The following is a 25312-nucleotide window of genomic DNA, read 5'->3' on the forward strand; positions in this document are numbered from 1 at the left end:
TATATAGCCTCACATTGATCTGGTACTGGTACTCCCTGTATATAGCCTCACATTGATCTGGTACTGGTACTCCCTGTATATAGCCTCACATTGATCTGGTACTGGTACTCCCTGTAGATAGCTCCACATTGATCTGGTACTGGTACTCACTGTATATAGCTCCACATTGATCTGGTACTGGTACTCCCTGTAGATAGCTCCACATTGATCTGGTACTGGTACTCCCTGTATATAGCTCCACATTGATCTGGTACTGGTACTCCCTGTATATAGCTCCACATTGATCTGGTACTGGTACTCCCTGTATATAGCTCCACATTGATCTGGTACTGGTACTCCCTGTATATAGCTCCACATTGATCTGGTACTGGTACTCCCTGTATATAGCTCCACATTGATCTGGTACTCCCTGTATATAGCTGCACATTGATCTGGTACTGGTACTCCCTGTATATAGCCTCACATTGATCTGGTACTCCCTGTATATAGCTGCACATTGATCTGGTACTGGTACTCCCTGTATATAGCCTCACATTGATCTGGTACTGGTACTCCCTGTATATAGCTCCACATTGATCTGTTACTGGTACTCCCTGTATATAGCTCCACATTGATCTGGTACTGGTACTCCCTGTATATAGCTCCACATTGATCTGGTACTGGTACTCCCTGTATATAGCCTCACATTGATCTGGTACTGGTACTCCCTGTATATAGCTCCACATTGATCTGTTACTGGTACTCCCTGTATATAGCTCCACATTGATCTGTTACTGGTACTCCCTGTATATAGCTCCACATTGATCTGGTACTGGTACTCCCTGTATATAGCCTCACATTGATCTGGTACTGGTACTCCCTGTATATAGCCTCACATTGATCTGGTACTGGTACTCCCTGTATATAGCTCCACATTGATATGGTACTGGTACTCCCTGTATATAGCTCCACATTGATCTGGTACTGGTACTCCCTGTATATAGCTCCACATTGATCTGGTACTGGTACTCCCTGTATATAGCCTCACATTGATCTGGTACTGGTACTCCCTGTATATAGCCTCACATTGATCTGGTACTGGTACTCCCTGTATATAGCCTCACATTGATCTGGTACTGGTACTCCCTGTATATAGCCTCACATTGATCTGGTACTGGTACTCCCTGTAAATAGCCTCACATTGATCTGGTACTGGTACTCCCTGTAAATAGCCTCACATTGATCTGGTACTAGTACTTCCTGTATATAGCCTCACATTGATCTGGTACTGGTACTTCCTGTATATAGCTCCACATTGATCTGGTACTGGTACTCCCTGTATATAGCCTCACATTGATCTGGTACTGGTACTCCCTGTATATAGCTCCACATTGATCTGGTACTGGTACTCCCTGTATATAGCTCCACATTGATCTGGTACTGGTACTTCCTGTATATAGCTCCACATTGATCTGGTACTGGTACTCCCTGTATATAGTTCCACATTGATCTGGTACTGGTACTTCCTGTATGTAGCGTCACATTGATCTGGTACTGGTACTCCCTGTATATAGCTCCACATTCATCTGGTACTGGTACTCCCTGTATATAGTTCCACATTGATCTGGTACTGGTACTTCCTGTATGTAGCCTCACATTGATCTGGTACTGGTACTCCGTGTGTATAGCTCCATTCTTGTTTATTTTATTCCACTTTTTTTTGCTCTGGATCGTAAGCAAGTGTTTCACAGTTAAGTCGATACCCGTTGTATTTGGCGCATGTGACAAATAAAATAGCATTTGATTTGATTGATATGTTTTGTCCCAGCACCCTTTGAAAATGATGTGCATTACATGGTTTTATTGAACAGATAGTGACATGTTGACAAATAGGAAAAAGAATGTGTCAAGGTAAAAGGAGAACGCATCACAGGGCAGTAGGTCACATCTTAACCAATGGCACACCTCTATACTTTAACTAATGGCACATCTCTATATTTTAACCAATGGTACTGGTACTCCCTGTATATAGGGGAAAATGGTACTGGTACTCCCTCTATATTTAAAAAAACGTCACACCTCTATATTTAAAAAAAAACGTCACACCTATATATTTTAACCAATGGCAGCAGACCTCTATATTCTAACCAATGTCACACCACTATATTTTAACCAGTGGCAGCAGATCTCTATATTTTAACCAATGTCACAACTCTATATTTGTGTGTAAGAGGCAGCAGCACTAACTGCTAGACTAACTGCTAGACACACATACTAACTAGTTGGCCTTGTTCACTTCCTGCCAGGTACATCCGTGCAGACCAGAGCCTGAACAGCACCATCACTAGCACAGGGTGTACGGAGCAGGCAGAGCAGCATGTGAGCTACGTAGAACATGTGGTGGTCAAGGTACTGATTGTCCATCCACGGCGAGGAGATCTGGAGATCAGCCTCATATCACCCTCAGGAACACGCTCACAGCTACTGGCCAAGAGGTGAGAGATACACACGGACACACACACACATGAACCTCGGTCTACCGCTCTGGAAAACAACGTCTTTACCATTAGCACAAGAGGAAATTCCTTCCTGGTGTGAGATTGACATTGGACTTACAGTCGTAGGCAGGGCTACTTTTTCACAATGGCGTGATTCCAAATCACATCTGCAACACACACACACATTCACGCACACACACACACACCCTGTGGCGTGGCAGGCAGGCTGGCTGTACACACTGATCTCTTAGCTGAAATCCCTGTCAGAGTTGAGCAGCTTCCCCAACCCTCACTAAATTTTGATGGGGTTGTTCTCCCATCTCTCCCCTCTCTCTCTTACCCCTCTCTCTCTTACCCCTCTCTCTCTTACCCCTCTCTCTCTTACCCCTCTCTCTCTTACCCCTCTCTCTCTTACCCCTCTCTCTCTTACCCCTCTCTCTCTTACCCCTCTCTCTCTTACCCCTCTCTCTCTTACCCCTCTCTCTCTTACCCCTCTCTCTCTTACCCCTCTCTCTCAGGCCCCTGATCATCGACGTTTGGTATCCTCCCAATGCTATTTGGACCGTTATATATACACACACACACACACACACACACACACACACACACACACACACACACACACACACACACACACACACACACACACACACACACACACACACACACACACACACACACACACACACCACACATGCACAATCACACATGTATGGGGAAAGCACAAAGTGTGACATTAAATACTGTTGTGAGGAAGACACAAGTGAGGAAGACACAAGTGAGGAAGACACAAGTGAGGAAGACACAAGCGGCACTCTCCTTTTATTTTCCACAGAGTGCCATAATGATGTTAGTCAACTTCAAAACAGCTCCCTTTCTCCCTGCAGCCGCAAACACACACACACACACACACACACACACACACACACACCCTCCCTGCATCCACAGGCTCAGCTAGTCCCTTTGTTTCGCTGTACTTGTTCTGACGTTGTTCGGACGTTGGCTCGGAACACTATGACGATTACTTTCCACAAGTGGCTTTTACTTTCAAGATTCGTTTTTAATTGAATCCTTCTTCCATCCTAATGCAGCGCTGAGCCTCTAGTGATCAAACAATCAGGGACTTTGTTCAATCAAGGCTGGTGTACAGCCTTGATTGTGCAAACAGGAAAACGTTTGCATCGAAAATCAATCCCGCTGTGAATACACCCCTGGTATGCAGAAGTTTTACTGACATGATATATAGTGTATGTACATGTTGTGGCAAACAGCAACGTCCCTTGCAGGTCTCCCAGCCCGTAGGCATTGCTGCTGACCACTGCTCCAGTTTATGGAACGTTCTCCAAACGTTCTTCAAGTTGGTGCCTCTAGGGCAATTCAGGCGGACGTTAGGGGGCCTTTTTTACTGAACAATTTGTTTGTTTCATATGATACGTCGTATGGTGTAATTCGTATGGTGTAATTGCTGTGTATTGATGTGTTCATGTATGGCTCATCTGCAAATGAGACCGTGATCTCAGCATGACTCTCTGGCTAAATAAAGGTTAAATAAGTAATCATAATAACCTCCTTGGGAAGATCAAAACAAGCCTTCCTAGGGAATGTTCCTTACTATATGATGGTTGTTATGTATAAATCTGGAGACATCCAGATAATGTTTTTGATTGAACAGCATCCCCTTTTCGCCTCCCTCAATCCCCATATGGGTATTACATGATATGAGTTTGTTTTCCCAAACTAAGCCTGGATTGAGTGCTGTCCCGTCTTTATAAAAGGTTACGATTGTATTGGGCAATATTTTTCTCACTTCAATTGCTCTATAGCATGCAGATGATGTCACATATGTTTGGCTGTCCTATGTTTCAGCTCTTTCTCTCTCTTTCTCTCTCTTTCTCTCTCTCTCCCTCTCTCTCCCTCTCTTTCTCACTCCCTCTCTATAATAAAGCATCCTCTCCTTCATTATGTCTCTGAGGTTGCCAGATTGCCAGCCAAGACATTTGGCTTGAGTTAGAGTGTGAGGGGTAAATTAGTGGTCAGGAGGATCTCACAGAACCCATCCGTTAAAACCATTTACCACCGGCGGGACTTGACAGATAGATTTACGCTTTCATTTACTCCCATTGGCCTGGAATGGGAATGGTTCAATCCCCTTCTCCCAACTCATCTCCTAAAGTAAAATGATTGTAGATTGCCTGGTGTAATGTAATATATTGTAATGTACATAGCTAACTAGCAGTAGTGCAGTGACGAGTCATTTTGGACTTGAAGTAAACAGAGTTAATTTGCAGCTTGGGCTGGTTGCCAGATTGGGAATGCACTGTGCATTGCCAGATTGGTGCACTGTGTAAAGGGAGGTATTGCTGTTGCTGATTATGTCCCCTGACAGCGAAAGAGAAAGAGAGAGAGAAGGGGAAGAAAGAAGGGGGAGAGAGAGGGGAAGAAAGAAGGGGGAGAGGGAGAGAGAGAGGGAGAGAGAGAGAGATGGGAAGAAAGAAGGAGGGGAAGAAGGAAGGAGAGGGAGAGAGGGGGAAGAAAGAAGGGGGAGAGAGAGAGGGGAAGAAATAAGGGGGAGAGGGAGAGAGAGAGAGAGAGAGAGAGAGAGAGATGGGAAGAAAGAAGGAGGGGAAGAAAGGAGAGGGAGAGAGGGGAAGAAAGAAGGGGGAGAGAGAGAGGGGAATAAATAAGGGGGAGAGGGAGAGAGAGAGAGAGAGAGAGAGAGAGATGGGAAGAAAGAAGGAGGGGAAGAAAGGAGAGGGAGAGAGGGGAAGAAAGAAGGGGGAGAGAGAGAGGGGAATAAATAAGGGGGAGAGGGAGAGAGAGGGGGAAGAAAGAAGGGGGGGAGAGAGAGAGGGGAAGAAATAAGGGGGAGAGGGAGAGAGAGAGAGAGAGAGAGAGAGAGATGGGAAGAAAGAAGGAGGGGAAGAAAGGAGAGGGAGAGAGGGGAAGAAAGAAGGGGCGGAGAGAGAGGGGAAGAAATAAGGGGGAGAGGGAGAGAGAGGGGGGAAGAAAGAAGAGGGAGAGGGAGAGAGAGAGATTTTGTAGCTTTAATCAAACTGCTTGCTACAGCAGTTCAAAGAGAACACACACACACACACCGCTGAAGAGAGTTAGCCCCTTGGACATGAACTCCCTCCACGCAGTATGTGGCACAAACACAGACAGACAGATAGCCCTTGAAAATCCATTCTAGTACACCTGTTCAGCAGCTAGTTGTTGGAATATGTCACACCCTCCTCTGACAGTTGGCTCTGGTGCCGATGTGAGGACTCTCTCTCACGTATAGATGCAGAAACCTGCTGGCTTGGCTGCTGTTCAGATTCCCATTTGTTTCATCAATATAATTATACAGGCTGGGTGACAGATATTCAAAAGGTTAGATGTCATTTTTTCTCCCTTTATTTTGTATATTCCTAATTTTCAACCATCCTAGCCAACAGTAGACTGTCACTCTGTGAGCGAAAGTTTGCTTTAGATCTCAGGGAAGGTGTGATGTGAGTGCTTGACAGTGCTAACTGCTACACCAACCCCAGGGCACTGAAGCCCTTTCTCTGATCCTCTCCTGTAAAGGGGCAATCTGTTTCCCAAACTTGTTTGGGGAAACAGCTGAGGGATGGAGCTAGACAAAAGTAACCACTCTCAACTAAGTGATGTTCTTCAAGAATCAATGGCTGTATCGTTAATTTGACTTCCAAAATGGAATGTACCAATCCCAGATTGCCCCTTTACACACAGTTACCCACCCTGTAGAGTAACCAAAACAGCTTCCTGAAACTTCCTGATAGCGTGCACAAACATTATTCCCAATCACACCAACACAGTAGCAGCCACGCCAGACCTCACCACATGCTACAGAGAGCTGAAGCCACTGTGATGTTACTTGAGCCCATTGATGTGATTTTATCTCCTGTCGCGGCTAGCTTTAAAGCAGCCAGTGCTTACATTTGTCTTTAATTAGCCTCTTTGAATAATTAAATATTTTTCTTCAGGGGGGCTGAGAAAGTACAAAGGCGTTAAGATTTGTCTGTTTGCGCTGTGAAACAGAATTTAATTGCCTTAGAAGTTGAGAAGTGACTTACTTTCTCTCCCCCCCTCTCTCTCTCTTCAGGTTGTTTGATAACTCTAATGAAGGTTTTAGGAACTGGGAGTTCATGACTGTTCACTGCTGGGGGGAGAGGACAGAGGGCCAGTGGATCCTGGAGATCATAGACTCTCCCTCATCGCTACGCAACCCAGAGGTGCTGGGTAAGAAAACACACACACACACACAGAGATCTCTTCATACTGTGTTTTTATGGAGATTTCTTCTCCTTGTTCTAGGTAAACTGAAAGAGTGGACGCTGGTCCTTTATGGCACCTCGGGGCACCCGTACCAGTCTCACGGGACCCAGCACTCTCGCTCCAGGATGCTTGAGATCCCAACCCCCAGCTGGGACCCCGACGGGCCCGAACCGCCCCCGGTGGTCCTCAAGCACCAGGAGGAGGAAGAGGAGGAGTACAGCGGTAGGAGAGGCTCTGCCATATACTGTTCGCTCTGAACTGTTACAACACTGTATTCCGACAACACAACTCAACCTCTGTGTGTGTGTGTGTTTTGTGTGTACCCTTGCATTTGTGTGTGTATTCTCTGTAACCCCTCTCAGGGCCGTGCCACAGTGAGTGTGGGGACCAGGGCTGTGACGGGACAGATCCTGAACACTGTCTGAACTGTATCCACTACAGCCTGGGCAGCCTCAAGACAGGCAGGTAAACAAACAGACTGGGACCAAAGATACTTTTAACTAACCCAAGATGGGACAGATTGGGCCTTTTACAATAGGAACCGCTGAATGTTTCATATACAGTATGAGAAAATTTGTGGAATGTTGGCCCCGTCCATCTCACTCCATCTTCTCCCTCTGTCTACCACTGGAATTCCTCTCATCACCATATTTGGTGGTGAGTGGAAGCCCCCACCGGATGCTTCAGATTTGTGACCCATCTTGGTTTCCTCTTTTATCTGTGCTGTGACTGTGACCATATCTGATTCAAACTCAGTAATTATTTATTGTTCTGTTTCTGCTCAACATCAAGACAGGAAGGCACAAGAGCATGTGGAAAGAGTGGGAGCATTTTGACTGTGTCCATTCTTTCTTCTTATTCAGAAAACCTGTATTACTTCGGTAGCTCTTTATTTTACGGTACAGAATTGACCTGGTATTTACTTAGAAATGACCTGGTATTTACTTAGAAATGACATGGTAATATGGTAATTACACAATAATACTTTAAAAAATAAAGGAGAGCCACACGCTCTAGGAGCTCAGATGCAAAAAAAATGTATGTCCAACGTTTGGACAGCCAAGCTGTCTTCATCAGGGTATGATCACAAACACTGCAGGGTGACTCGTTTATATAGTGTCACAAGACACACAGGTGTCTGTAATCATGGCCGGGTGTGGCCTGATATCATTGGTTAATTCTCATATATTAAAATAGCATACAAAAAACATAAATGGATAGCGTACGATCATAGATACAATTTGGCTACATAGGCCTACAAACATTTACAATAGCAAAATCACAATAATCACTAGAATGGCTTCAGATCAAAGTCTACGTTGAGACCGAAGGGAGCAAGGGTCTTTACACAATAATAACCTAAGAATACTTACTTGTTTATTTGATACTCCAACCAAAGGACACATCGGCACCATTTGGTACCAGGTAGTTACCAATTGTGTGAAATTCTTTGAATTAAATACCAGAAAGTCCCTTTTGATACCTCTTTATTTCCTAACAAATCTCAGGTCATTTCTGTACCATAAAACAGTGCTACCATAATACTTCTAATAGAAGATTACAGGAGAGGAATAATGAAGCTAATATAGGAATAACGAATGGGACATCAAATCTACTTGCCCTCTTTTTATGATGTTGTAGTCTTTCTGACTAATTCATTCAAAGGGTCTTATCCCCATTTACTTTATCTGTTGTTTATGTGAAATTCATTAATCAATTTAATTGATTAGATAAAACAGTAAAATAAACAATTGCCAACTTGCAGAGAGGTTACATTTCACATAATGAACAGATCGAGAATATGGGGAATAGGTCCTTTTGAATTAATAAATCCATCCGTTCATGCATCCATTTATCCATCCATCCATCCATCCATCCGTTCATCCATCCCAGGACTTGTGAAATACAGCATAGCCAGTCTCTACAAAGCTAATGTGTGTTTTACTGTATTATCAACTCAATTTACTGTAATTAGAACTCATCAATCAGTCGATCCATGACAGGACGTGTGTGAGCCACTGTCCGCTGGGCTTCTACGATAACTTGGAGGCCAGGAGGTGTCGACGCTGTTACAAGGGCTGTGAGAGGTGTGTGGGACGCACCCCCACCGAGTGTCGCTCCTGTCGCAGGGGGCTCTACTTCAACCCCCTCAACACTACCTGCTCTGAGACCTGCCCTGCTGGGTACTTCGCTGACGACAGTAAGTCAACTGGAGTTGCTTGAAGAAGTTGTGCCTAACCACAGATCTAGGATCAGTTTCCCCAAACTAACCACAGATCTAGGACATATTTACTGTAACTCTGCTGCTAGTGATGTTACTGTAAAGAGAAATGGTTAGGAAAATAAAAGAGATCTAGGTAGAACTTTCTAACCACAGATCTAGGATCAGTTTACCCTAACTAACTAAGCCCTAACTAACTGTATCACATCCGTCATTGATTGGGATTCCCATAGGGCGGGGCACAATTGGCCCAGCATCGTCCGGGTTTGGCCGGGGTAGGCTGTCATAGTAAATAAGAATTTGTTCTTAAATGACTGGCTTAGTTAAATAACGGTAAAATATATATATAGATACGAAAAATACAATTTAAGCTATTAGTGTTGTCTCTCCAAGAAGAAACAATGTACTACTTTACTTTAAGTTGCCCTCATACCTATTTAACTACACAGTAATAACTGTAGTAAAAGCGTTGTATTGACATAGAATCTGCTTAGTAACATGGTAACAGTTTGAGTGTGTGAAGATATTTTCTATAGAAGGGAATAAGGGAATGATTTGCGGCTCAAAAGTGTTGATGTGATGAGGTTTTTGCGTGACCACACAACAGGTCAATGTTCAACTCCCATGCTGCCTGTTATCCTGGACGCCAGGGATTAACTGGGTATGGTGGAGTGGGTTCATGTGTTGATTTGTGAATGACATGGACGCACACAGGCGAGCACGCATTGACGTCATCTGTCATAACCTGAGATACTCTCTGACGTACAGAGCACTCACAGAGCCTCTCTCATCTGTTTTTCAGCCATACTGTTTGTGTGTGTGTGTGTGTGTGTGTGTGTGTGTGTGTGTGTGTGTGTGTGTGTGTGTGTGTGTGTGTGTGTGTGTGTGTGTGTGTGTGTGTGTGTGTGTGTGTGTGTGTGTGTGTATGACCAGATAGGCTGGTCCATTGTTAGCCCAGTAGGCCTGTTTAACTTGGGTTTTTTGCACAAAATGATCATTATCTGGCTAATAATGGGGGACTGGCTGAAAAAATGGCCGGTGTGCGGGCATCAAGGAAATAAGTGGGCCGGTGTGTTATAAATGCCAGGGCCGATCTTTTGTCCCAGTCTGACCGTGTGTGTGTGAAATGGCTGAAACTGGGTTGCAGGCTCATTTACGGAGGTCTTTTGTGCTGTTGGACAGATGATGTTTGGATGGTATTTCCTCTATAAATCCTCCAAACACGCCAGGCCTGAGAGTGAGTGAGTGACCGACCAAACCCGGACACCCTCAGCACACTGGGGGACAAACACCTGCCTGGAGGTGACAGCATTCCCTCCCCCATATGCCCCTCTAGGCACAACTATGACAACATAACCAACAAAAACGGGTCAAAACTCCTGCAGCTCTGTCGCACGCTGGGTGTGTACATAATCAATGGTAGGCTTCGAGGGGACTCCTATGGTAGGTACACCTATAGCTCATCTCTTTGCAGTAGTATTGTAGACTACTTTATCACTGACCGCAACCCAGAGTCTCTCAGAGCGTTCACAGTCAGCCCACTGACACCCCTATCAGACCACAGCAAAATCACAGTCTACTTGAACAGAGCAATACTCAATCATGAGGCATCAAAGCCAAAAGGAACTGAGTAATATTAAGAAATGCTATAGATGGAAGGAATGTAGTTTGGAAACCTACCAAAAAACAATTAGGCAACAACAAATTCAATCCCTTTTAGACAACTTCCTGGATAAAACGTTCCACTGTAATAGTGAAGGTGTAAACTTGGCAGTAGAAAATCTTAACAGTATATTTGGCCTCTCAGCTTCCCTATCAAGTCTAAAAATCTCAAAAAGAAGACCAAAGAAAATGAACAACGATGAAGAATGTAAAAATCTAAGAAAGTAGTTGAGAAACCTGTCCAACCAAAAACATAGAGACTCGGAAAACCTGAGTCTACGCCTTCACTATGGTGAATCACTAAAACAATCAGTCAGAAATCAGCTCAATGTAATTTAAGAATCCATAAACTCTAACCACTTCTGGGAAAATTGGAAAACACTAAACAAACAACAACACAAAGAATTATCTATTCAAAATGGAGATGTATGGGTAAACCACTTCTCCAATATTTTTGGCTCTATAACAAAGAACAAAGAACAAACAGCAAAAACATATACATGATCAAATACAAATATTAGAATCAACTATTAAAGACTACCAGAACCCACTGGATTCTCCAATTACCTTGAAAGAACTACAGGACAAAATAAAAACCCTCCAACCCAAAAAGGCCTGTGGTGTTGGTAATATCCTCAATGAAAGCAGGTTCAAAAGCAAAACAAAAACACACCCCACAGAGCCCCAGGACAGCAGCACAATTACACCCAACCAAATGATGAGAAAACAAAAAGATAATTACTTGACACATTGGAAAGAATTAACAAAAAAACAGAGCAAACTAGAATGCTATTTGGCCCTAAACAGAGAGTACACAGTGGCAGAATACCTGACCACTGTGACTGAACCAAGCTTAAGGAAAGCTTTGACTATGTACATACTCAGTGAGCATTGCCTTGCTATTGCGAAAGGCCGCCGTAGGCAGACCTGACTCTCAAGAGGAGAGAGGCTATGTGAACACTGCCCACAAAATGAGGTGGAAGCTGAGATGCACTTCCTAACCTCCTGCCAAATGTATGACCATATTAGAGACACATATTTCCCTCAAATTACACAAATCCACAAAGAATTCGAAAACAAACCCAATTTTGATAAACTCCCATAGATACTGGGTGAAATACCACAGTGTGCCATCACAACAGCAAGATTTGTGACATGTTCCAACAAGAAAAGGTCAACCAGTGAAGAACAAACAGCATTGTAAATTCAACCCATATTTATGCTTCTTTTTTTTTCCCTTGTACTTTAACCATTTGTACATCATTACAACACTGTATATATACATAATATGACATTTGTAATGTCTTTATTCTTTTGGAACTTCTGTGAGTGTAATGTTTACTGTTCATTTTTATTGTTTATTTCACTTTTGTATATTATCTACTTCACTTGCTTTGGCAATGTTAAGATGTGTTTCCCATGCCAATAAAGCCCCTTGAATTGAATTGAATTGAGAGAGAGGGAGACTGAGCGAAAGAGAGGGAGCGGGAGAGAGAGAGAGACTGAGAGAGAGAGAGACTGAGAGAGAGGGAGTGGGGGAGAGAGGGAGACAGAGAGAGGGAGACGGAGAGAGGGAGACGGAGAGACGGAGAGAGAGAGAGACGGAGAGAGAGAGAGATGGAGAGAGAGAGAGACGGAGAGAGGACGACAAGACAGAGAGACTGAGGGAGAGGGAGAGAGGGAGACAGAGAGAGACGGAGACTGAGAGAGCCAGAGGGAGAGAGAGGGACAGAAAGAGGGAGACAGAGAGAGGGACAGAAAGAGGGAGACAGAGAAAGGGACAGAAAGAGGGAGACAGAGAGAGGGACAGAAAGAGAGAGACAGAGGGAGAGACAGAAAGAGAGAGACAGAGGGAGACAGAAAGAAGGCGACAGAGACAGAGAGAGAGGGGGAGACAGAAAGATTGAGAGAGAGAGACAGAAAGATCGAGAGGGAGAGACAGAAAGATCGAGACTGAGAGCCTGGTTGTTTTTGTGTTTGGTTTTGGTGGTTGAATGAGCAGTCCTCTGAGTACTGTACTGAGTTAAAAATGGATAACTATATTTATTTCTCACGCTCTCTTCCCATCTGCCCCCTCTACCTCCCCTCCCTCCCTCCCTCCCTCCCTCCCTCCCTCCCTCCCTCCCTCCCTCCCTCCCTCCCTCCCTCCCTCCCTCCCTCCCTCCCTCCCTCCCTCTCCTCCCATTCCTTCCCTCCCTCCCTCCCTCCCTCCCTCTCCTCCCATTCCTTCCCTCCCTCTCCTCAGTTCAGAGGAAGTGTCTGAGGTGTCATGAGAACTGTATGAAGTGTCTGCGGGACTCAGACAGGTGTACTGCCTGTAACGACGGCTACAGGTAAACTACATGTAATCTCTTTAGGGAATGTCACTGATGAAAAATGTAATGTAGAGAACATAAGCGTGTTTTTGTGTGTGTGTGTGTGTGTGTGTGTGTGTGTGTGTGTGTGTGTGTGTGTGTGTGTGTGTGTGTGTGTGTGTGTGTGTGTGTGTGTGTGTGTGTGTGTGTGTGTGTGTGTGTGTGTGTGTGTGCGCAGTCTGGCGGGGATGACCTGTGTTCCGGAGTGTGCCAACGGAACCTTCTTTCATCTGGAGGAGATGAAGTGTAGTCCCTGTCACACCTCCTGCTCTACCTGCACAGGTCAGTGTCCCTGTCACACCTCCTGCTCTACCTGCACAGGTCAGTGTCCCTGTCACACCTCCTGCTCTACCTGCACAGGTCAGTGTCCCTGTCACACCTCCTGCTCTACCTGCACAGGTCAGTGTCCCTGTCACACCTCCTGCTCTACCTGCACAGGTCAGTGTCCCTGTCACACCTCCTGCTCTACCTGCACAGGTCAGTGTCCCTGTCACACCTTCTGCTCTACCTGCACAGGTCAGTGTCCCTGTCACACCTCCTGCTCTACATGCACAGGTCAGTGTCCCTGTCACACCTCCTGCTCTACCTGCACAGGTCAGTGTCCCTGTCACACCTCCTGCTCTACCTGCACAGGTCAGTGTCCCTGTCACACCTCCTGCTCTACCTGCACAGGTCAGTGTCCCTGTCACACCTCCTGCTCTACCTGCACAGGTCAGTGTCCCTGTCACACCTTCTGCTCTACCTGCACAGGTCAGTGTCCCTGTCACACCTCCTGCTCTACATGCACAGGTCAGTGTCCCTGTCACACCTCCTGCTCTACCTGCACAGGTCAGTGTCCCTGTCACACATCCTGCTCTACATGCACAGGTCAGTGTCCCTGTCACACCTCCTGCTCTACCTGCACAGGTCAGTGTCCCTGTCACACCTCCTGCTCTACCTGCACAGGTCAGTGTCCCTGTCACACCTCCTGCTCTACCTGCACAGGTCAGTGTCCCTGTCACACCTCCTGCTCTACCTGCACAGGTCAGTGTCCCTGTCACACCTTCTGCTCTACCTGCACAGGTCAGTGTCCCTGTCACACCTCCTGCTCTACATGCACAGGTCAGTGTCCCTGTCACACCTCCTGTTCTACCTGCACAGGTCAGTGTCCCTGTCACACCTCCTGCTCTACCTGCACAGGTCAGTGTCCCTGTCACACCTCCTGCTCTACCTGCACAGGTCAGTGTCCGTCACACCTCCTGTTCTCATAAAGATAGGAGTAAAAAATATTGGCATCCCTGTTTGCAATACTCCAGCACTCTCCTCTTGCGAGGGTAATGGCACTGAGCCTTGCATTTTTTCACTCACTGGTCCTCTTAACGTTGAACTATTAATGTCAGGATCAAATGTCAACGGTCTATATGACCCATTTATGGAGGTCATAGTGTCAGAGTGACCTTGCTGTGTCACACTGTCATACTGGCCTGTTCTGGTGAGAACATCTCGCACGCTCCAGCACATACAGTGCCTTCAGAAAGCATTCATACCCCTTGACTTATTCCACATTTTGTTATGTTACAACCTGAATTCTCTCACCCATCTACACACAATACCGCATAATGACCCCATAATAATAAAACATGTTTCTAAACATGTTTTATTGAAAATTAAATACAGAAATATCTAATTTACATAAGTATTCACACCCCTTTGCAATGACACTCCAAATTCAGCTCAGGTGCCTCCAATTTCCTTTGATCATCCTTGAGATGTCACTTGATTGGAGTCCACCTGTGGCCAATTCGATTGATTGGACATGATTTAGAAAGAAACATACCTGTCTATATAAGGTTTCACAGTTGACAGTGCATGTCAGAGCAGAAACTATACCATGAAGTCCAAGCAACTGTCTGTAGATCTCTGAGATAGGATGAGGCATATATCTGGGGAAGGGTAGAAAACTATTTCTAGAGGGTTGAAAGGTTCCAAGAGCACACTGGTTTCCATCACTGGCCGTCTGACCAAGCTAAGCAATCGAGCAAGAAGGACCTTGGTCAGGGAGGCGACTTAGAACCCTACAGAGTTCCTTGGCTTAGATGGGGGAACCTGCCAGAAGGACAACAGTCTCAGCAATCTGGGCTTTATGGGAGAGTGGCCAGACGGAAGCCACTCCTGAGAAAAAGTCACATGACAGCAGACCTGGAGTTTACAAAAAGGCATGTGAAAGACTCTGAGATCATAAGGCAAAAGATTCTGTGGTCTGAGACAAAAATGTACTCTTTTGAATGAATGCACAGCGCTACGTCTGGAGAAAACCAGGCACAGCTCATCACCTGTCTAACACAATCCCTGCAATGAAGCATGGTGGTGGCAGCATCATACTATGGGGATGCTTTTCAGCAGCATGAACTGGGAGACTGGTGAAGAGCCAAATACAGGCAAATCCTTGATGAGAACCTGCTTCAGAGAGCAAATTACCTTTGGCTGTATGCTTGGTGTTTTCCTGTTGAAACGTAAATCTTCGCCCCCAGTCTAAGCAACGCTAGAAAGGCTTCATAACAAGAATGTGAAAGTCATTGAGTGGTCCAGTCAAAGCCCAGACTTGAATCCCATTGAAAATCTGTGGAAAGACTTGAAGATTGCTTTTCACCGTTGCTCCCCATTTAACTTAACAGAGTTTGAGAAAAGGAAGAATGGGAGAAAATCCCCAAATCCATATGTGTAAAGCTGATACAAACATACCCAAGACCACTCAAAGCTGTAATCGCCGCCAAAGGTGCTTCTACATAGTATTGACTCAGGGGTGTGAGAACTTATGCAAATTAGATATTTATGTATTTAATTTAATACATTTGCAAAAATGTCTAAAATCATATTTTCACTTTGTTATTATGGGGTATTGTGTGTAGATGGGTGAGAAAAAAATCTATTTAATCAATTTTGATTTCAGGCTACAAAATGTGGAATAAGTCAAGAGGTTTATACTTTCTGAAGGCACTGTCATTTGGCCAAGGTTCAGCCTCCTGGCAGAGACACTTGTGTGCGTGGTCAAAGAGCTCTATTTTCATGTCCTCCAACAAATATAAATGTCTGGAGTTTGCTAAACGGCACTGGCACTTGGGTTGGAACCTGTGCTATGGTCCGAAGACATGAAAATACCATAATTTCACAACGAATGAAAACTGAAAGGTTGCTTGCCAGTTCTGCCTATCGTGATCATTCCTTTCGGCACTGCGTCGACATCTCACGTCTGTGATCTACATGGGTGTCAGATTTAAGTCAATTCGCTCATTGATTTACATTAATTAAATCGGCCCCTAATTATGAGCGCTGTGTCCTGGGGTTAGGCCGTCGGACGCAGTTGACATTTAGCTGGTGAAGCTCTGGCGTTGCCCTGAGCCAGTAGTATTGACAGACAGAGCCAGACGTGCTGTGGGGAGAGAAAGCTGAGGGATTAGATTGTGTGTGTGCGCATGTGTGCGTGACTGTGTGCATGTCTGTGGAACAAGTGAACTTAGCCTCAAAACAGCCAGTAGAGAAAGATGCTTATTGCTGTAGTAGAGGAGCAGAATTAGTGGTTCACCTCTCAACCAATGCCCTGGCACTGATTGTAATGAGAAAGAGAGGGTACATTAAAGGGATTGTTCATCCCCAAAACAAGCCAGACATTTTCCTAAAGGCATGTATCTGGCTTCAATTCCAAATAAATTGTATCAATTTCTTATATGTTGTTATTGGCAATTGGGATTAGGAAAGGTATCATCATTTTGAGTGCGGTCGGACGCCTTTTGCATTTGATGTTTTACTTTTGGTCTACGCACCACCGCATGTTCAGGGGACAGCCGTTTAAAACCTCTTACATGTAGACGTTCCGCTAGCAGAACACCTGCTCCAATATCCAATGATAGGCGTGGCGCGAAATACAAACTCCTCGAAAATCCGAAAACTTCAATTTTTCAAACATATGACTATTTTACACCATTTTAAAGACAAGACTCTCCTTTATCTAACCACACTGTCCGATTTCAAAAAGGCTTTACAGCGAAAGCAAAACATTAGATTATGTCAGCAGAGTACCCAGCCAGAAATAATCAGACACCCATTTTTCAAGCTAGCATATAATGTCACAAAACAAAAACACAGCTAAATGCAGCACTAACCTTTGATGATCTTCATCAGATGACACTCCTAGGACATTATGTTATACAATACATGCATGTTTTGTTCAATCAAGTTCCTATTTATATCAAAAACCAGCTTTTTACATTAGCATGTGACGTTCAGAACTAGCATTCCCACCGAACACTTCCGGTGAATTTACTAAATTACTCACGATAAACGTTCCCAAAAAACATAACAATTATTTTAAGAATTATAGATACAGAACTCCTTTATGCAATTGCGGTGTCAGATTTTAAAATAGCTTTTCGGCGAAAGCACATTTTGCAATATTCTGAGTAGATAGCTCGGCCATCACAGGCTAGCTATTTTGACACCCACCAAGTTTGGTACTCACCAAACTCAGATTTACTATAAGAAAAATTGGATTACCTTTGCTGTTCTTCGTCAGAATGCACTCCCAGGACTTCTACTTCAATAACAAATGTTGGTTTGGTTCCAAATAATCCATAGTTATATCCAAATAGCGGCGTTTTGTTGTGCGTTCAAGACACTATCCGAAGGGTAATGAAGGGTGACGCGCCCGGCGTGTTTCGTGACCAAAAAATTCTAAATATTCCATTACCGTACTTCGAAGCATGTCAAACGCTGTTTAAAATCACATTTTATGCGATTTTTCTTGTAAAAAAGCGATAATATTCCGACCGGGAGTTGTTGTTTTTGTTGAAAGACTGAAAATGAAAATATGGAGTCGTCTCGTGCACGCGCGCGACAGTCTCATTGTTCTCAGATCGACCACTTACCAAATGCGCTACTGTTTTTCAGCCATGGCCTGCAAAGTCATCATTCAACGTTCTGGCGCCTTCTGAGAGCCCATGGGAGCGTTAGAAAATGTCACGTTACAGCAGAGATCCCCTGTTTTGGATAGAGATGATCAAGAAGGCCAAGAAATGGTCAGAGAGGGCGCTTCCTGTTTGGAATCTTCTCAGGTTTTGGCCTGCCAAATGAGTTCTGTTATACTCACAGACACCATTCAAACAGTTTTAGAAACTTTGGAGTGTTTTCTATCCAAAGCTAATAATTATATGCATATTCTAGTTTTTGGGCAGGAGTAATAATCAGTTTAAATCGGGTACGTTTTTTTATCCGTCCGTGAAAATACTGCCCCCTATCCATAACAAGTTAAAGTACTTTGAACCAGGAACGGACTGGGACCAGAAATCGGCCCAGGAATTTCTTACACACCAGACAATTTGTTTCCTTGAGGACCTATTATTAGCCAAATAATGAAACAACTCACCCCACTGGGCTAAAGATGGACCAGTCCTTTTCTGTTTGGAACTGTTGCTGTGTGTTGTTGCAGGTCCAGGTAAGGAGGAGTGTATCCAGTGTGCCAGAGATCACCTGCAGCAAGAGTGGAGGTGTGTTCAGACCTGTGCCCCAGGATACTACTCAACAGAGGATGCTGGCTACCACCAGGGGATGTGTCACAAGTGAGTGACCCCATCATCAGGCTTAATTGCATTTCAGTCATTTAGCAGACACTGTTAGCCAGAGTGACTTACAGTATTGAGTCCATACATTCTGCAATCTGGTCCCTTTTGGGAATTGAACCCACAACCTTGGCATTGCAAGTGCCACACTCTACTAACTGAGCTACCCGGGACAATCACTAAAGCTTGTAGACCCTGGAAACACTATGGATTTCAAAGCCTGCCCTTTTAAATCTTAACTGTAGGGCAGAAATTCTAAACGTTATGCTATATGCTGAAAATCGAGCGGGAGATTTTCCTGCACCTGCCATAGGCTTCCATTCAAGTCCCTTTTTTAGGCGCTGTGAAACCAGACGGTTTGACAGAGAGAGAAAGCCGGCTAGAGGACAAGATTCTATTTCCTTCTTTTTTCTTTTTGCCTCTGGAGCCCCATTCGGGCCTGGGCCAGGAGCTTCAGACCCTGCATTAATCTGGCCATATAATTTTAAGAGATATACAGTACCCTTCTCATACTATTGGGCCAACCCAAACTGTACTGCACTGGATATTTGGATCTTTTCTTTTCACATTGTCCTGTCCAGCACTGTTCCGGTGGATCCAAGTATGGTGGATGTGTAACCAGGCTACAGTACAACTTGGCTTGGCTTTGCTCTGTAGGGTGAAAAGTGCCAAACAGGAAATTCAGGGTCAGTTTTCCATACAGAATTTCCATTGCTTTTTAGTCCAAGACAAGGCTTAATTTCCAGAAAATCAGTTGTCAGTTATAAAAACACAATTAAGGCTTCGTTAAACTCCAAGTTATTCATCTACTTCTCTTAAAAGTAATCTAAACTCCAGCTGAGTTCATATTCTGAACCCTCTGTGGCAAAGATCAGCAGCCTCTAACTAGATAGAATTAGATGGTGCCAATCTTTCCTATTCATGTGGGATTAAGGTGTGAAGAAATCTCTGAACTACCTTCAACATCAGTGCTCCTCTTAAAGAAATCTCTGAACTACCTTCAACATCAGCGCTCCTCTTAAAGAAATCTCTGAACCATCCTTCAACATCAGCGCTTCTCTTAAAGTAATCTCTGAATTCCCTTCAACATCAGCGCTTCTCTTAAAGAAATCTCTGAACCATCTTCAACATCAGCGCTTCTCTTAAAGAAATCTCTGAACTACCTTCAACATCAGCGCTTCTCTTAAAGAAATCTCTGAACTACCTTCAACATCAGCGCTTCTCTTAAAAAAATCTCTGAACTACCTTCAACATCAGCGCTTCTCTTAAAGAAATCTCTGAACCATCTTCAACATCAGTGCTTCTCTTAAAGAAATCTCTGAACTACCTTCAACATCAGCGCTTCTCTTAAAAAAATCTCTGAACTACCTTCAACATCAGCGCTTCTCTTAAAGAAATCTCTGAACTACCTTCAACATCAGCGCTTCTCTTAAAGAAATCTCTGAACTACCTTCAACATCAGCGCTTCTCTTAAAAAAATCTCTGAACTACCTTCAACATCAGCGCTTCTCTTAAAGAAATCTCTGAACTACCTTCAACATCAGCGCTTCTCTTAAAAAAATCTCTGAACTACCTTCAACATCAGCGCTTCTCTTAAAGAAATCTCTGAACTACCTTCAACATCAGCGCTTCTCTTAAAGAAATCTCTGAACTACCTTCAACATCAGTGCTTCTCTTAAAAAAATCTCTGAACTACCTTCAACATCAGCGCTTCTCTTAAAGAAATCTCTGAACTACCTTCAACATCAGCGCTTCTCTTAAAGAAATCTCTGAACTACCTTCAACATCAGCGCTTCTCTTAAAGAAATCTCTGAACTACCTTCAACATCAGCGCTCCTCTTACCCTCTCTCTGTTTATTTTCACTTTCATTTTCTATTTCCACTTGTCTCGCTCTCCCTTCTCTCTCTCCCTTCTTTCCCTGCCCTCTCTTCCTTCTCTCTCTCCTCTCTCCCTTCTCCCTCCCTTCTCTCTCCCTCCCTTCTCTCTCTCCTCTGTGTCCCTTCTCCCTCCCTTCTCCCTCCCTTCTCTCTCTCCTCTCTCCCTTCTCCCTCCCTTCTCTCTCTCCCTTCTTTCCCTGCCCTCTCTTCCTTCTCTCTCTCCTCTCTCCCTTCTCCCTCCCTTCTCTCTCCCTCCCTTCTCTCTCTCCTCTCTGTCCCTTCTCCCTCCCTTCTCTCTCACCTCTCTTTCACCTTTCTTCTGTTGGAGATTGACTGACTGAGGGTCAGTACCATCGACCATCTGGGTCTCATTAATTGGTATGTCTCTCTCTCTCTTGCGCTCTCTCTCAAATAATTTCTTCCAAACGCCTAGCTTTAGACAACAAACCCGGGCACAAAGGGGCCAGGTTACGCAATGAAAGTTCCAGAGGGATCCGTGACAATACCTCCCCGACGCGCTGAACTAGCACACCGGTCTTGAGGACGATCACAGGAACGCAGTGCGGGTCGATCAGGACCTGACGCAGCTGCCGAAGTTGCGTCGTCGTCGGACGGGCCAGTTGTGGCTGCTGTTGTAAAAAAAAACACAGCTCCACTATATCCTTCTGTCTGTTGTCCCTCTGCTCCACTATATCCTTCTGTCTGTTGTCCCTCTGCTCCACTATATCCTTCTGTCTGTTGTCCCTCTGCTCCACTATATCCTTCTGTCTATTGTCTCTCTGCTCCACTATATCCTTCTGTCTGTTGTCCCTCTGCTCCACTATATCCTTCTGTCTGTTGTCCCTCTGCTCCACTATATCCTTCTGTCTATTGTCTCTCTGCTCCACTATATCCTTCTGTCTGTTGTCCCTCTGCTCCACTATATCCTTCTGTCTGTTGTCCCTCTGCTCCACTATATCCTTCTGTCTGTTGTCTCTCTGCTCCACTATATCCTTCTGTCTGTTCTCCCTCTGCTCCACTATATCCTTCTGTCTGTTGTCCCTCTGCTCCACTATATCCTTCTGTCTGTTCTCCCTCTGCTCCACTATATCCTTCTGTCTGTTGTCTCTCTGCTCCACTATATCGTTCTGTCTGTTGTCCCTCTGCTCCACTATATCCTTCTGTCTGTTGTCTCTCTGCTCCACTATATCCTTCTGTCTGTTGTCCCTCTGCTCCACTATATCCTTCTGTCTGTTGTCCCTCTGCTCCACTATATCCTTCTGTCTCTTCTCCCTCTGCTCCACTATATCCTTCTGTCTGTTGTCCCTCTGCTCCACTATATCCTTCTGTCTGTTCTCCCTCTGCTCCACTATATCCTTCTGTCTGTTGTCTCTCTGCTCCACTATATCCTTCTGTCTGTTGTCCCTCTGCTCCACTATATCCTTCTGTCTGTTGTCTCTCTGCTCCACTATATCCTTCTGTCTGTTGTCCCTCTGCTCCACTATATCCTTCTGTCTGTTGTCCCTCTGCTCCACTATATCCTTCTGTCTGTTGTCCCTCTGCTCCACTATATCGTTCTGTCTGTTGTCCCTCTGCTCCACTATATCCTTCTGTCTGTTGTCCCTCTGCTCCACTATATCCTTCTGTCTGTTGTCTCTCTGCACCACTATATCCTTCTGTCTGTTGTCTCTCTGCTCCACTATATCCTTCTGTCTGTTGTCCCTCTGCTCCACTATATCCTTCTGTCTCTTCTCCCTCTGCTCCACTATATCCTTCTGTCTGTTGTCCCTCTGCTCCACTATATCCTTCTGTCTGTTCTCCCTCTGCTCCACTATATCCTTCTGTCTGTTGTCTCTCTGCTCCACTATATCCTTCTGTCTGTTGTCCCTCTGCTCCACTATATCCTTCTGTCTGTTCTCCCTCTGCTCCACTATATCCTTCTGTCTGTTGTCCCTCTGCTCCACTATATCCTTCTGTCTGTTCTCCCTCTGCTCCACTATATCCTTCTGTCTGTTGTCTCTATGCTCCACTATATCGTTCTGTCTGTTGTCCCTCTGCTCCACTATATCCTTCTGTCTGTTGTCTCTCTGCTCCACTATATCCTTCTGTCTGTTGTCCCTCTGCTCCACTATATCCTTCTGTCTGTTGTCTCTCTGCTCCACTATATCCTTCTGTCTGTTGTCCCTCTGCTCCACTATATCCTTCTGTCTGTTGTCCCTCTGCTCCACTATATCCTTCTGTCTGTTGTCCCTCTGCTCCACTATATCGTTCTGTCTGTTGTCCCTCTGCTCCACTATATCCTTCTGTCTGTTGTCCCTCTGCTCCACTATATCCTTCTGTCTGTTGTCTCTCTGCACCACTATATCCTTCTGTCTGTTGTCTCTCTGCTCCACTATATCCTTCTGTCTGTTGTCCCTCTGCTCCACTATATCCTTCTGTCTCTTCTCCCTCTGTTCCACTATATCCTTCTGTCTGTTGTCCCTCTGCTCCACTATATCCTTCTGTCTGTTCTCCCTCTGCTCCACTATATCCTTCTGTCTGTTGTCTCTCTGCTCCACTATATCCTTCTGTCTGTTGTCCCTCTGCTCCACTATATCCTTCTGTCTGTTGTCCCTCTGCTCCACTATATCCTTCTGTCTATTGTCTCTCTGCTCCACTATATCCTTCTGTCTGTTGTCCCTCTGCTCCACTATATCCTTCTGTCTGTTGTCTCTCTGCTCCACTATATCCTTCTGTCTGTTGTCCCTCTGCTCCACTATATCCTTCTGTCTGTTGTCCCTCTGCTCCACTATATCCTTCTGTCTCTTCTCCCTCTGCTCCACTATATCCTTCTGTCTGTTGTCCCTCTGCTCCACTATATCCTTCTGTCTGTTGTCCCTCTGCTCCACTATATCCTTCTGTCTGTTGTCCCTCTGCTCCACTATATCCTTCTGTCTGTTCTCCCTCTGCTCCACTATATCCTTCTGTCTGTTGTCCCTCTGCTCCACTATATCCTTCTGTCTGTTCTCCCTCTGCTCCACTATATCCTTCTGTCTCTTCTCCCTCTGCTCCACTATATCCTTCTGTCTGTTCTCCCTCTGCTCCACTATATCCTTCTGTCTGTTGTCCCTCTGCTCCACTATATCCTTCTGTATGTTCTCTCTCTGCTCCACTATATCCTTCTGTCTGTTGTCTCTCTGCTCCACTATATCCTTCTGTCTGTTGTCCCTCTGCTCCACTATATCCTTCTGTCTGTTCTCCCTCTGCTCCACTATATCCTTCTGTCTGTTGTCCCTCTGCTCCACTATATCCTTCTGTCTGTTCTCCCTCTGCTCCACTATATCCTTCTGTCTGTTGTCCCTCTGCTCCACTATATCCTTCTGTCTGTTGTCCCTCTGCTCCACTATATCCTTCTGTCTGTTGTCCCTCTGCTCCACTATATCCTTCTGTCTGTTGTCCCTCTGCTCCACTATATCCTTCTGTCTGTTGTCTCTCTGCTCCACTATATCCTTCTGTCTGTTCTCCCTCTGCTCCACTATATCCTTCTGTCTGTTGTCCCTCTGCTCCACTATATCCGTCTGTCTGTTGTCCCTCTGCTCCACTATATCCTTCTGTCTGTTGTCTCTCTGCTCCACTATATCCTTCTGTCTGTTGTCCCTCTGCTCCACTATATCCTTCTGTCTGTTCTCCCTCTGCTCCACTATATCCTTCTGTCTGTTGTCCCTCTGCTCCACTATATCCTTCTGTCTATTGTCTCTCTGCTCCACTATATCCTTCTGTCTGTTGTCCCTCTGCTCCACTATATCCTTCTTTCTGTTGTCCCTCTGCTCCACTATATCCTTCTGTCTGTTGTCTCTCTGCTCCACTATATCCTTCTGTCTCTTCTCCCTCTGCTCCACTATATCCTTCTGTCTGTTGTCCCTCTGCTCCACTCATTATTCTTTGTCATCTCCATAATTGTCTTTAAATCAGATGGCATTGTGCAGTCAAACAGGATCAACAGGACTGACTGAGGGTGTAAATCTCACCTGCACCGACGCCGAGAATTTAATGGCAGCATCAACATCCTTTTAGCTCACCGTAATGGCTGAGCGCGGGGTGGCGAGGGGCACTCGCTTTCTCAATCTCTCTCGTTCTCTATCTCCACTGAGGAGTGGGGAGAGAGAAAGCTGTTTTTGGCGCACAGGGATTTTTATAAATCAGTCCAGTGGTTTATGGGAGATGTCAGAACCAAATAGAGGCTCTGATAGAAGGTCATGGTTTTGCGACGGCACCAGGGATGGATTCTCCTTTAGTTCTTTCTCTATGTCATTGTCTCTCTCTCTCTCTCTCTCTCTCTCTCTCTCTCTCTCTCTCTCTCTCTCTCTCTCTCTCTCTCTGTCTGTCTCCCCCCTCACTCTATTTCTCTTCCTCTCTCACTCCCTCTATCTTTTCTTCCCTCTCAGTTTCTCTTTCTTGTTTACTCTCTCCGGTTTGGGGCAGGAGCTGGAAATGGCAGGGGGAAGATAGTCAGGAAGAGGAAGAGAAGGGGTGTGGGTTGCTTGTGGCCACGGTGCTAGAAGGCAATAAAATAGCTGCAAAGGCTATGACCCATGGGTAACAGGGCAAGGAAAGATTTTAATTACAAGAGAAGGAGCGACAGAGAGAGGGGGGAGAACCTGTTTACAGTATATATCACGTCATATGAGCGTCTGAAAAAGAAGGCTTTATTATTGGCATGCAGAAACATCAAATATTATGTTGTTCTATTTCGATCTACTATTGAAGGCCACCGGTTTAAAAAAAATGAAGAGAAACCTAATCATATCGCAAAGAACTAATCCTAATCAGCATGGCCAGTTTAAATCCATTTAGTCTATCTTGTGACCACTCACTCTCTCTCTGTCTATCACC

The 25312-nt window shown here is 45.0% G+C and overlaps 1 protein-coding gene across 3 annotated transcripts in view; it reads left to right on the plus strand.

Moving 5' to 3' along the window:
• Window positions 1–25312, plus strand: part of LOC106590834 (proprotein convertase subtilisin/kexin type 6) — an 85747-nt gene that overhangs the window by 56474 nt on the left and 3961 nt on the right. Inside the window, exons 12-19 of one of the 3 annotated variants that reach the window (XM_045689431.2) lie at window positions 2286–2474; window positions 6583–6719; window positions 6795–6977; window positions 7118–7220; window positions 8759–8955; window positions 12884–12971; window positions 13171–14210; window positions 18454–18583. In XM_045689431.2, the coding sequence (XP_045545387.2) occupies window positions 2286–2474; window positions 6583–6719; window positions 6795–6977; window positions 7118–7220; window positions 8759–8955; window positions 12884–12971; window positions 13171–14210; window positions 18454–18583 (2067 nt within the window). Of the gene's footprint in view, window positions 1–2285; window positions 2475–6582; window positions 6720–6794; window positions 6978–7117; window positions 7221–8758; window positions 8956–10158; window positions 10542–12883; window positions 12972–13170; window positions 14211–18453; window positions 18584–25312 lie in introns of those variants that run through there. The other 2 variants (XM_082957899.1, XM_045689435.2) reach the window with 2 other exon arrangements.

This window comes from Salmo salar, chromosome 11, assembly GCF_965601325.2.
Source record: "Salmo salar chromosome 11, fSalSal1, whole genome shotgun sequence".
NCBI lineage: Eukaryota > Metazoa > Chordata > Actinopteri > Salmoniformes > Salmonidae > Salmo > Salmo salar.